At 37.7% G+C, this 13,636-nt stretch overlaps 1 protein-coding gene across 1 annotated transcript; it reads right to left on the bottom strand.

The window, feature by feature from the left end:
* Positions 1-282: 282 nt before the first annotated feature.
* On the bottom strand, positions 283-1,227 carry LOC117081791 (olfactory receptor 5G3). Its single transcript, XM_033208259.1, has one exon. The coding sequence runs from the start codon at positions 1,225-1,227 to the stop codon at positions 283-285; it is 945 nt and encodes a 314-aa protein (XP_033064150.1).
* Positions 1,228-13,636: the final 12,409 nt, after the last annotated feature.

Genomic DNA, 13,636 nt, shown 5'->3' with positions numbered 1-13,636 from the left:
AATATTCACACACTCAAGATTTTTCAAATGTTCACTTACATTTTCTTCTAGTGTATTTTTACATTTATATTCTCAGTTCATCTCTATATTATTCTGAGATTCTCATTATGTCACAGAAAATAAGACTGAGGCAGAAGAATATTTTAAAGCTTATCCTTTTTTAAATAATCTATGACCTGTCAGAATCAGTACTGACATGCAGCTTCTGGTTCTCAGTACAGTTTTGTTTTTATTACATATTTTGCACCAGCATCTATGATACAACACAAATAGAATTCTCTTTTACCTCCCTATAAGAAATGTTTTCTTTTCAAATTTTCTTCTGAATGCATCTTTCACCTCCTTATTCCTCAAGCTGTAAATAAGGGGGTTAACCATGGGGATTACCACAGTATAAAACAGAGAAATCACTTTATTGATACCCAGGGAGGAACTTGAACTTGGCCGAACATAAATCAAGAAAAGAGTGCCATACAGGATGGAGACGGCTGCAAGGTGAGAAAAACAGGTGGAGAAGGCTTTCTGCTTCCCATTAGCAGTCTGGATCTTCAAGATGGTCATCAGGATGCAAATATAGGAGACCATGATGATCAGACCACTGAGTACTCCTATAGCTCCAGCCAAGACAAACAGCACAAATGTATTCATCCAGGTGTCTGCACATGCTAGGGAAAGCAGTGGAAAAATATCACAGAAAAAGTGATTGATAATATTTGAACCACAAAAGGGTAGGCAAAAAGTGAAAATTGTATGAGTCATGGTGCTTATAAGAGCCATGGCATAAGGCCCTACCACCAGCTGCATGCAGACCTGCTGAGACATAATGAGTGTATACAACAAGGGTTTGCAGATGGCCACATACCGGTCATATGCCGTGGCAGCCAGGAGAAAACACTCAGTTGCCTCAAAGAGACCAAAGAACCACATCTGTGCAGCACAACCCAGAAAAGTGATGCCTTTTTTCTCTGCAAAGATATTACACAGCATCTTAGGGGCAATGGAAGAAGAGGAACAAATATCTACAAAGGACAAGTGGCTAAGAAAAAAGTACATAGGAGTGTGGAGTCTGGGATCAATCCTTATGAGAGTGATAATCCCTAAGTTACCTCCCAGGGTGATAAGATAAACAAAGAGAAACATGAGGAAGAGAACAATCTTCTGATAGGGATGATCTGTGAGGCCCAATAAAAGAAATTCAGTCACTACTGTCTGGTTCTTGTCTTCCATGGGTTCCACTAGTTCCATTGGTTCATTGTAATGTATCATAAGAATGAGAAATTATTTTTATTACAAACAAAATCAATGATTAATAGCTACATATAGTATTTGAAGCTAATGATAGATTGTTTCAAACAGGGTTATAAGAGACAATTGTGAAATAGTGTTGATCTGGGAGATCCTCCTAGATACTAGATGTGAGCAGTTGTGCAAGAATCTTGCGTAAATGTGAACAATTTACCCTTGATCTCTTTGGATTCTGTGCACTCTCCCACCAAGAGCCATCCAATTGTGGCTCACATCTATAGTCCCAGCTACTCAGGAGGCTGAGGAAGGAGGATCACTTGAGCCCACGTGTTCAAGGCTGCTGTAAGCTATGATCCCACCACTGCACTCCAGCTTGTGTGATAGAGTGAGATCATGTCTCTAAAAAATAGAAAATAAGTAGTCATCCAACTATATGATCTAAAATGCCCTCAGATTATAAAATTATATTTGAAATGAAAATTACTTTACTTTCCATACTCCATGTCACCATATAATGAGATCGTAAACCCACTTAGGAATACCCTAAAGATGCAAAGTGAAAACCAATGACATGTTCAGATCCTAACATTAGATGTCAGGGAAAGGACAAGCAGGGGAGTTCTTATTCTTTTTAAATGATTAGTAACATCCTAATGTTATTAGGACACAATCTGTAAGTGTGTTTATCAGTCTATTCCCTATTCTCCCTTATATAAGGATGTGGAAAGGATAATACACTGAACAAAAAGGTTGCTTATTAAAAATTAGTAAAAGTAAATGATAGTTGTTCATGTTTATAAAGATCTGCCCTCAGATCTATGACAGATCTGAGGTCAAAAGAGGCATCAGGAATCAAGAATATAAGATGATAGATTGAGAAGGAATGGCAAGGGCTAGAAATTTCTCTCAACCTTGTAATTCCAATAAAGGAAGATGATGCCATGGGAGGAACTGAGAGACCCTCCCTGCCTTTGAGATCAAGTGATCTGACAAATGCTGTACGGCAACTTGTGATGGAAATTATATGGAAAATTAAGCATCTGCTGAGCTAAAACAACACATAATTATTTTACATGCTTTCCTATATTTTATGTACATATTTTTAAGGCACTTATCCTGGAGTTTGTGAGGCAATATCAATTATAGTTATAATATGTGAAATGTCAAATGCTTAATACTTTATACAGGGAAAACCTTCAAGAAAATACTATGTTTGTGATACATTTGTCAAGAAACAACAAATAAAACTGCTTAAAATTTCTAGAAGAAGACAATCATGTAGGATGATTTATGAAAAAAAAGAACCTGATTTATACAACACCATCACTTCAATTAATATCCTGTGTGGATAAAATATAAACAGCATACCATTCTTGAATTAAATACTAATTAATATGTGAAACTTAGTGTATACTCTCAAACAGTTAATAGTCACTGCATCTATCTGAGTTTTGATTATTTGATCATTATCATGATTGTTTGCTTCATGCTATTGTGGAGTGTCTTTTCAGCAGTCACAAGGACAATTTTAGGCTTACATTATCATGTTCTCACTCATAGGTGGGAGCTAAACAGTGAGAACACTCGGACACAGGAAGGGGAACATCACACCGGAGCCTGTCATGGGGAGAGCAGGCAGGGATAGCATTAGGAGATATACTTAATGTAAATGACAAGTTAATGGGTGCAGCACACCAACATGGCACATGTATATATATGTAACAAAACTGCACGTTGTGCACATGTACCCTAGAACTTCAAGTATAATTTAAAAAACATAAAAAATATATACAAAAGAGTATTATCCATTGCAGAAATGTTTCTCTTTATCCATAGTCAAATATGCCAAGATTGGTGTGTGGGGTTAAGAGGTATACAGACTGATCCTAGTTTTAGTCCAATTACTACTTATTTATTTATTTGATTGTAAGTCATTTTGAGTTTTCTATAAAATACAGAGGATGTTCTGTATGACTTTCAATATTTAACATTCCATGATCTTAGAATTCTTCATGAACATTACAGTGCCTTTCTATTTTTTTATTTTACAGAATTGTTTAATTTTATATAATTATTTTATTTTTAATTTACAAATAAAATTGTTTCTATTTCTTGGGTACAATATGATGCTTTGAAATTTGTATTCATTGTAAAATGGCTAAATCAAGCTAATTAACATATGCATTACCTCACATATTTATCATTTTCTGTTGGGAGAACACTTAAAAATCTCTCTTAGCAACTTTTAAGAATGTAATACATTGTTACTAACAGTATCTCCATATTATTTTTAAAAAACAGGAAATTCAGTTGTTTCATCTCCCAAAGATGTGAACAAAATGCCAACGTCTGCTCTATTTAGAGAACCTGAGGTGGAAGGTCATGTTCCCAAAGTTCAAGCTAATCCTGAGGTTTCTCTACCAAAAAGTTTATGTTTTCCAAATGCAGTTTACTCACTTCTTTATGTATCTCCTTTAACTGCTTCAAAGCAAATGATCATTTTCTATTAATAAGAATGGAAGATGCAGCTCCCTCCATGCTGGTGATCTTTTTCAAGAAGCATGAATTTCCAGGTACTTGATGAGGAAGATAAATCCCTCATATTGATGAACCTAGGTTAAAGAGATACTTTTTGACCCACACATTCATTCACATACTGCACAAAATAAGGGACATTTTTAAGGAGTTTTCAGCAATTTAGAGTCAGGTCCCCAAAGAACTTAAACCTCAAGAGCTAACACCTGAAGGGACAAAATTAAACTGGTATCAGTAGCATTGGGGTGAAGTGGTATCTCCTTATTGTATATTAAAGAGAGGATTCCCAAGAAAACTCTCTGTGTGTGTGTGTATGCACGTGTGTTTGTGTGTGTGTGTGTGCCCTTTTAGGATTCTCCTTGCCAAAGAGAGACCACTTATCCATCAGTGGAAAATGATGCATTGGGGAGTAAGCACAAGCTGGGATGAGGTAGTTTGCTGGCTGGATTCTCACCCTGCAAATCTCCTCCAACCCAGAGCTCTGTTGTAAACATCTGAAATACAAAAGAAGCATGTCCCACATCCAGGGCACACTGCTGCAGGGAGTGAGCTCCCAGGTCTTGGGCAGCTCTACCCCTGTGGCTTTGTAAGGTTCAGTCCCCAGGGTTGCTTTCAGGGGCTGGAGTTAAATGCCTGTGGTTTTTTCAGATGCAGTGGGCAAGCTCCTGGTGGATCTACCATTCTAGGATCTAGAGGACTGTGGTCCACTTCTTACATCTCCACTAGGCAGTGCCCCATTGGGGACTTTGTATGGGGCTCCAACCCCACATTTCCCCTTGGCACTGCCCTAGTAGATGTTTTCTGTGAGGGCTCCACCCCATTGAAGGCTTCTGCCTGGGCACCCAGGCTTCCTCATAAATCCTCTGAAATCTAGGTGGAGACTACCAACTGTTCTTTACTCTTACATTGTGTGCACCTTAAAGCTTAACACCTCATGGAAGCCACCAAGGCTTATGACTTGCATTCCTCAAAGTGGCAACCCAGGTTGTAGCTGGGTCCCTTTGAGCACTGGCTAGAGCTGGAGTTGCAGTAGCCAGAATGCAGAGAACAGCATCCTGAGGCTTTGCAGGGCAATGGGGCCCTTGACCATTCCCATTAAAGCATTCTTTTCTCCTTAGTCTCTGGGCTGTGATGGAAGGGACTATTGCCAAAGTTTCTGAGATGCCTTTCAGGCCTTTTCCCTGTTATCTTGGATAGTGGCACTTGGCTCCCTTTCAGTTATGCAAATATCTCTAGCAAGTGGTTGCTCCACAGCCTGCCTGAATTCCTCTCCCCAAAAAGCTTTTTCTTTCCTGCCACATGACCAGGCTGCAGATTTTCCAAACTTTTATGTTCTGCTTCCCTTTAATTATAAGTTCCATTTTAGTTTTTTGCTCCTGCATCTGAGCATAGGCTGTTAGAAGAAGCCATATCACTTCTTGAATGCTTCTAGAAATTGTTTTCACCTGATACCCTAAATCATCACTCTCAAGTCCAAACTTCCACACATCCCTAGGGCATACAAAGAATGCAGCCAAGCCCTTTGCTAAGGAATAACACGTGTGATCTTTGCTCCAGTTCCCAATAAGTTCCTCATTTCTATCTGAGACCTCATCAGCCTGGACTTTATTGCCCATGTTACTATCAGCATTTTGATTACAACCATTTAACCTGTCTCTAGGAAGTTCCAAACTTTCTTTCAACTTTCTATCTTCCTCTGAGCTCTTCCCACTTACAAAGTCACTTTCACATTTTCAGATGTTGTTATCACAATGCCCTGCTTTTCAGTACCAACTTTCTGTATTCGGTCACTCTTTAATTGCTATAAAGAAATACTTGACTCAAGCCTGTAATCCCAGCACTTTGGGAGGCCGAGACGGGCGGATCACGAGGTCAGGAGATCGAGACCATCCTGGCTAACACGGTGAAACCCCGTCTCTACTAAAAATACGAAAAACTAGCCGGGCGAGGTGGCGGGCGCCTGTGGTCCCAGCTACTCGGGAGGCTGAGGCAGGAGAATGGCGTAAACCCGGGAGGCGGAGCTTGCAGTGAGCCGAGATCCGGCCACTGCACTCCAGACCGGGCGACAGAGCAAGACTCCGTCTCAAAAAAAAAAAAAAAAAGAAATACTTGAGACTGGATAATTTATAAGAAAATAAGTTTAAATCATTCATGGTTTCATGGTTTTGCAGGCTATACATCTGCTTCTGGGGAGGCCTCAGGGATATTTTATTAATGACAGAAAGTGAAGCAGGAGCCGTCATTTCACATGGAGAAGTCAGGAGCAAAACAGAGCAAGAGAGAGAGTGGGGGGTAGGGAGGTGCCATACACTTGTAAATGACCAGGTCTCATGAATACTCACTCACTATTATTAAAAAAGCATGAAGCCATGAGGGATCTGCCTCCATAATCTAATCACCTCCCACCAGGCCCCATCTCCAAATTAGGGGTTACAATTTAATGTGAGATTTGGGCAGGACAAATGTTTAAACTATATCATGCATTGAGAGTTAAAGATGACATACTCATTTTAAGAAAGACCTAAACTGAACTTCTGCAGTTAAAAAACTCACTATAAGAATTTTACAGTACAGTTGGAAGTATTAACAATGGAATAGACCAAGCTGAGGAAAGAATCTCAGAGCTCATGAACCGTTCATTCAAATTAACACAACCAGACAAAAAAAAAAAAAAGATGAATAAAAGAATAAATCTTTAAAAACTCTGAGAAATAAGGGATTATGTAATGAGACCAAACCTAGGAATCACTGGCATTCTTCAGAAATAAGGACAAAGAGTAAGCAACTTGGAAAACATATGGGAAGATACAGGCCTCACAAAATTTCCCAAGTGCTATAGAGGTTGGCATGAAAATTCAGGAAACTCAGAAGAGAACCACTGCAAGATGCTATACAAAATGACCATCCCCAACACACATCGTCATCATGTTCTCCAAAGTTAACATGAAAGACAAAAAATCTCAAAGGCAGCTAAAAAAAGAAGAAAAAAAAAAGAGTCAGGTCACTTTAAGAAAAAAAAACCCCTATTAGGCTAACAACAGACTTTTCAGTAGAAATCTTGTAAGCCAGAAGAAATTGGGGGTCTATTTTTAGCATCCTTAAAAAAAAGAAATTCCAACCAAGAATTTCATATTTCACCAAACTAAACCTCATAAGCAAAACAGTAATAAAATTCTTCCAGACAAGCAAACACTAAAGAAATTTGTTACCACTAGACTAACCTTACAAGAGGTCCTTAAGGGAGTTCTAAATATGGAAACAAAAAACAATATCTGCTACCACAAAAACACACCCCAGTGTATTTATAGCAGGTACACAATTGAGTTTACAAAGCAAGCAGCTAACAACAAAATGATATGATTAAAATCTCACATATCAATATTAACCTTGAATGTAAATGATTGAAATGCACTGCTTGGCAGAGTGACAAGTTAGAAAAAATAAAACCTAACCATTAACAGTTTTCAAGAGACCCAGCTCATAAGTAATGACACTGACAGGCTCAAAGTAAAGGGATGGAAAAAGATCTGTCATGCAAATAGAAAGCAAAAAAAAGGAGAGATTACTCTTCTTAAAGGAGTCTGTAAATTAACAACAGTGTAAAAGGACTATCGGGGGAACCAGCCCCAGTATTTCAACATAGGTTCTTTTCTATTTTCCCTAAGTATCGGCTGGTCTGAGAAATAAAGAGAAAGAGCACAAAGAGAGAAATTTTACAGCTGGGCCTCCAGGGGTGACATCACATATTGGCAGTTTCCATGATGCCCCTTGAGCCACAAAACCAGCAAGTCTTTATTAGGGATTTCAAAAGGGCAGGGGTCTACAAACAGGAAATAAGTCACAAAGATCACATGCTGCAAAAGGCAAGCAAAGATCACTAGGGCAGAAGGGCAGAGCAAGATCACAAGACCAGGGCAAAATTAGAATTACTGATGAGGTTCCATGCCCCACTGGGCACATACTGTCTTGATAAACATCTTAACAGAAAACAGGGTTTGAGAGCCGACAACCAGTCTGACTAGAATTTACTAGGCTGGAATTTCCCAATCCTAGTATGCCTAAGGGCACTGCAGGAGACCAGGGTGTATTTCATCCCTTATCTTCAACCGCATAAGACAGACACTCCCAGAGCAGCCATCAATAGATCCATTCCTGGGAATGCATTCCTTTCCCAGGGTTATTTCTTGCTAGGAAAAGAATTCAGTGATATTTCTCCTACTCGCTTTCTGCAAGAAGAGAAACATGACTGTTCTGCCCAGCCCCGCAGGCAGTCAGACCTTATGGTTATCTCCCTTGTTCCCTGAAAATCACTGTTATCCTATTCTTTTTCAGGATGCCCAGATTTCATATCGTTCAAACACACATGTTTTACAAACAATTTGTACAAATAATGCAATCATCACAGGGTCCTGAGGCAACATACATACTCAGCTTACAAAGATGATGGGATTAAGAGATTAAAGACAGGCATAGGAAATTATAAGAGTATTGATTGGGGAAGTGATAAATGTCCATGAAATCTTCACAATGTTCAGAGATTACAGTAAAGACAGGTGAAAGAAATTATAAAAGTGTTAATTTGGGGAACTAATAAATGTCCATGAAATCTTCACAATTTGTGTTCTTCTGCCGAGGCTTCAGCTGATCCCTCTATTCGGGGTACCTGACTTCCAGCAACAAAGGACAAAGAAAGACATTATATAAAGATAAAGGGTTCGATTCAACAAGATTTAACGATCATAAATATATATACACCCAACACTGGAGCACCCAGATTCATAAAATAAGTACTTGTAGACCTTTGAAGAACTTAGCTACAAAATAAAAATGAGATCTTTAACACCTCACTAACGGTGTTAGACAGATGCCTGAGGCAGAAACCTAACAAAGAAACCCTGAGCTTAAATTAAACACTTGAATCATTGGACCTAACAGAAAACCACACAATACAACACCTAACAACCACAGAATATACATTCTTCTCAACTTCACATAGAACGTACTGTAAGATTAACCACATGCTCAGCCCTAAAGCAAGTCTCAATAAATTCCAAAAGATTCAAAATCACATCAATCATACTCTTGGACCACAGTGCAATAAAAACATAAATCAATACCAAGAAGATTTCTCAACACCACACAATTACATGTAAATTAAACAATTTACTCCTCAATGACTTTGGGGTAAACAAAAAAAAGATATAGAAATTAAAAAATTATTTGAAATTATTGAAAACAGAGACACAACATACCAAAATCTCTGGGATGCAGTTAAAGCAGTGTTAAGAGGAAAGTTTATGGTGCTAAATGCCTATCTCAAGAAGTTAGAAAGATATCAAATTAATAATTTAACATGATACCTGTAGGTACTAGAAAAACAAGAAAAATCAAACCCCAAAGATAGCAGAAGAAAACAAATAACTGAAGTCCAAACAGAAATCTACAAAACTGATATGCAAAAATCCATAGAAAAGACGAGTGAAACCAAAAGTTGGCTTTTTGAAAGAAGAAACAACACTGATAAACTACTAACAAAGGGAAAAAAGGGAAATCCAAAAAAGCATAATCAGAAATGACAAAGATGACATTATAGCCAACCTCACAGAAATACAAAACTCCTCAGAGACTACTATGAACACCTCTATGTACACAAATTAGAAAATCTAGAGGAAATGAAAGAATTTCTAGAAATGCACAAATTCCCAAGCTTAAACCAAGTAGTAATTGAATCCCTAAACAGACCAATAACAAGTTCCAAAATGAATCAATAATAATAATAATAATAATAATAATAATAAACTAGCAACCAAAAAAAGCCCTGGATGAGAAGGATTCACAGCCAATTTCTACCTGACATGCAAAGAAGCGCTGATATCAATCCTACTGAAACTATTGCAAAAAACTGAGAAACAGGGATTCTTCTCTTAGTTATTCTATGAAGCCAACATCACCCAATACCAAAATCTGACAGAGACACAATAAAGAAAGAGAACTACAGGCTTATATTCATGATGCACATAGGCAAAAAAGTCCTCAACAAAACATTAGCAAACCAAATCCACCAACGGATTAAAAAGTTAATTCACCATGACCAAGTAGGCTTTATTTCTGGGATGCAAGGTTGGTAAAATGAACCTTTGGTGTAAATGAAAAAGGTTGGTGTAAATGAAAAAGAGTGATGCACCACATAAACAGAATTAAAAATAAACTATATGATCATCTCAATAGATGCAGAAAAAGCTTTCCATAAAATCAAAACTCTTCGTGATAAGAACTCTCAAGAGACTAGGCATCAAAAGAACATCTCTTAAGAGCCACCTATGATAAACTTAGTTGCTATCACACAGAATGGACAAAAGCTGGAAGCATTCCCTTGAGAACTGGAACAGGACAAAGATGCCCACTCTTAACATCCTATGCAACATCGTACTATACATCCTGGTCAAAGCAATGAGGCAAGAGAAACAAATAAAAGGCATTCAAATAGGAAAAGAAGAAATCAACTACCTCTTTTCATGGGTGATATGATTCAATCCATAGAAAGCCCTAAAGACTCTGCCAAGAGGCTCCTTAAACTGATAAACCACTTTAGTAAACTTTCAGCATACAAAATCAATATACAAAAATCAGTAGCATTTCTATACACCAATAATGTTCAAACGAAGAACCAAATCAAGAGCATAATACCTTTTAAACAATATCCACAAAAAGAATGACATACTTAAGAATAGATCTAACCAAAAGATGAAAGATGTCTACAAGAAGAAACAAAAAACACTGCACAAAGAAATCAGAGATGACGCAAACAAATGGAAAAAATTCCATGCTCACGAATTGGAAGAATCAATATTATTAAAATTATCATATTGTCCAAGCAATTTACAGCTTCAGTGCTATTTCTATCAAACTACCAATGACATTTTTCACAGAATTTGAAAAAAATTAAATATTAAATCATAAAACAACCCAAATAGCCAAAGCAGTCCTAAGCAAAGAGAACAAAGCTAGGGGCATGACATCATCTGACTTCAAATTATACCCCAAAGCTACAACAACCAAAATAGCGTGGTGCTTATACAAAAATAGTCACATAGACCAATGGAACAGAATAGGGAAGCTAGAAATAAAGCTGCACAGCTACTCCCATCTGATCTTCAACAAAGTAAAAAAGAAAATAAGCAACAGGGAAAGAACTCTCTGTTCAACAAATGGTGATGGGATAACTGGCTAGCCATACACAAAAGAATAAAATTGGGCCCCTATCTTTAACGATATACAAAAATTAATATAAGATGGATTAAAGACTTCAGTTTAAAACCTCAAACTATTAAAATCTTAGAAGAAAACTTGGAAAGTACTCTTCTTGACATGAACCTTGGCAAAGAATGTTTGACTAAGCCCCCAAAAGCAATTGCAACAAAAACAATAATTAACAAGTGGGACCTAACTAAACTAAACAGCTTCTGCACAGCAAAAGAAACTATCAACAGAGTAAACAGGCATCCTACAGAATGGGAGAAAATATTTACAAACTATGCATCTGACAAAGGCCTAATGTTCAGAATGTATAAGCAACTTTTAAAAATCAGCAAGCAAAAAATAAATCTCATTACAAAGTGGGCAAAGAACATGAACAGACACTTCTCACAAGAAGAAAACCATGCAGCCAACAATCATATGAAAAGAAATGCTTATCATCACCAGTCATCAAAGAAATGCAAATCAAAACTACACGAGACACCATCTCACACCAGTCAGAACAGTTTTTGTTAAAAAGTCAAACAAACAAACAAAAAACAGGTGTTGGCCAAGCAGTAGAGTAAAGAAAATGCTTATGCGCTATTGGTGGGAATGTAAATTAGTTCCTTCACTGTAGAGAGCATTTTGGCAATTTCTCAAAGGACTGAGTTGAACCAGCTATCCCATTAGTAGGTATATACCTGAAGGAATATAAATTTTTCTAACAAACAGACACCTCCACCTGTATGTTCATCACAGCACTATTCACAAGTGCAAAAATATGGAATAAACCTAGGTGTCCATCAATAGTTGACTGGATAAAGAAAATATGATATATATGCACCATTAAATATTATCCATCCATAAATAAGAATAAAATTATGGGCCGGGTGTGGTGGCTCATGCCTGTAATCCTAGCACTTTGGGAGGCTGAGACAGGCAGATCACGAGGTCAGGAGATCCAGACCATCCTGTCTAACACGGTGAAACCCCGTCTCTACTAAAAACACAAAAAATTAGCCAGGTGTGGTGGCGGGTGCCTGTAGATCCAGCTAGTCTAGAGGCTGAGGCAGGAGAATGGCGTGAACCTGGGAGGTGGAGCTTGCAGTGAGCTGAGATGCGCCACTGCACTCCAGCCTGGGGGACAGAGCGCGAGACTACGTCTCAAAAAAAAAAAAAAAAAAAAAGAGTAAAGAATAAAATTATGTTCTTTGCAGTAACACAGATGCAGCAGGAGGCCATTTTCCTAAAGAAAATAATAGAAAAACAAATACCATATGTTCCCACTTATAAGTGCGACCTAAACATTGGGTACACATTGACATAAAGATGGGAAAAATAGACACTGGAAAATACAAGAAGGAGGAGGAAGGGAGGGGGTCAAGGGCTGAAAAATTACCTGTTGGCTACTGTCTTCACTTCTTGGTTATGTTAGTCCATTTTTGCACTGCTATAAATACCTGAGGCTAGATAAGTTATAAACAAAAAAAGAGGTTTAATTGTCTCACAGTTCTGCAGGCTGTACAAGAAGCATGGCACTAGCATGTGATTCTGGTGAGGACTCGGGAGGTCACAATCATGGCAGAAGGTGAAGGGAAAGTAGGCAATGTCACATAGCATAAGTAGGAGCAGGAGATGTGGGGGAAGAGTCACATACTTTTAAACAATCAGATCTTGTGAAAACTCACTCTTTAACTATCATGAGGACAGACCCAAGCCATTCATGGATCCACCCCCGTGACCCAAGTGTCCCCTGCAAGTCCCCACCCCCAACATGGGGAATCATATTCATCATCAGATTTGGAGGAGACGGACACCCAAATTATATCATCGGCATCATGCAATATACCTTTTAACAAACCTGCACATGTATCCCCAGGAATCTAAAGTAAAACATGTAATAGACAAAATAAAAAGAAAGGCAGATATTAGTTACATTTCAGGAACTTCTGAAAGTGTAGTCTACATACTGCTTCCCTTTCTTACAACAGTTAATGTGGCAAACCCTGTGCCTCACCCTTATCATTTCAGTGCACACTAGCCAACTTTCTTGATGCCATCTACATTTCTTTATCTGAGGATTATCCTCCCACTACTTTTCCAACACCCAGCAAGCCAAAAGTGTTAAAAAATTTAACACTCCCAAAGAGCAACTTTCAACCAAAAACTTACTCAAAAAATGAGAAAATGAAGCAAAAGTGAAAAAATAACTAATAGGATAAAAGAAAACAAAAGAAAGACTGTAGATTTATGTGCAAGCATATCAATAATCACTCTAAATGTAAGTGTTCTAAATACCCCCAATTAAAATGTAAAATTTATATTATTATGAATAAAGCAAGATCAAAAACATACCTTCTAAAAGAAACTTACTTTAAATATTAAGGGACAAATAAGTTAAAGTTAAAAGGCTGGGAAAAGATAAGCCTTACTAAAACTAAGCAAAGGAGAGCTGGCACAGCTGCCTTAATATCAGACTAATTAAATGCTACAACAAAGAAAATGACCAGGGATAACAATGGTAATCCATATTAACAGAAGAACCAATTTATCAAGAAGACACAACAATCCTAAGCATTTATGCACCTAATAGCAGAGCTTCAAAATATATGAAGCA

The sequence above is a fragment of the Trachypithecus francoisi genome, unplaced genomic scaffold (genome assembly GCF_009764315.1).
Source record: "Trachypithecus francoisi isolate TF-2019V2 unplaced genomic scaffold, Tfra_2.0 Lachesis_group8, whole genome shotgun sequence".
NCBI lineage: Eukaryota > Metazoa > Chordata > Mammalia > Primates > Cercopithecidae > Trachypithecus > Trachypithecus francoisi.
Note: the sequence above shows the minus strand (reverse complement) of the source record. Positions and strands in the feature narration are given on the sequence as shown.

What these genes read in the sequence shown, in the direction of transcription:
- LOC117081791 (XM_033208259.1), bottom strand. Translation starts at nt 1,227, where the DNA reads ATGGAAGACAAGAACCAGACAGTAGTGACTGAATTTCTTTTATTGGGC.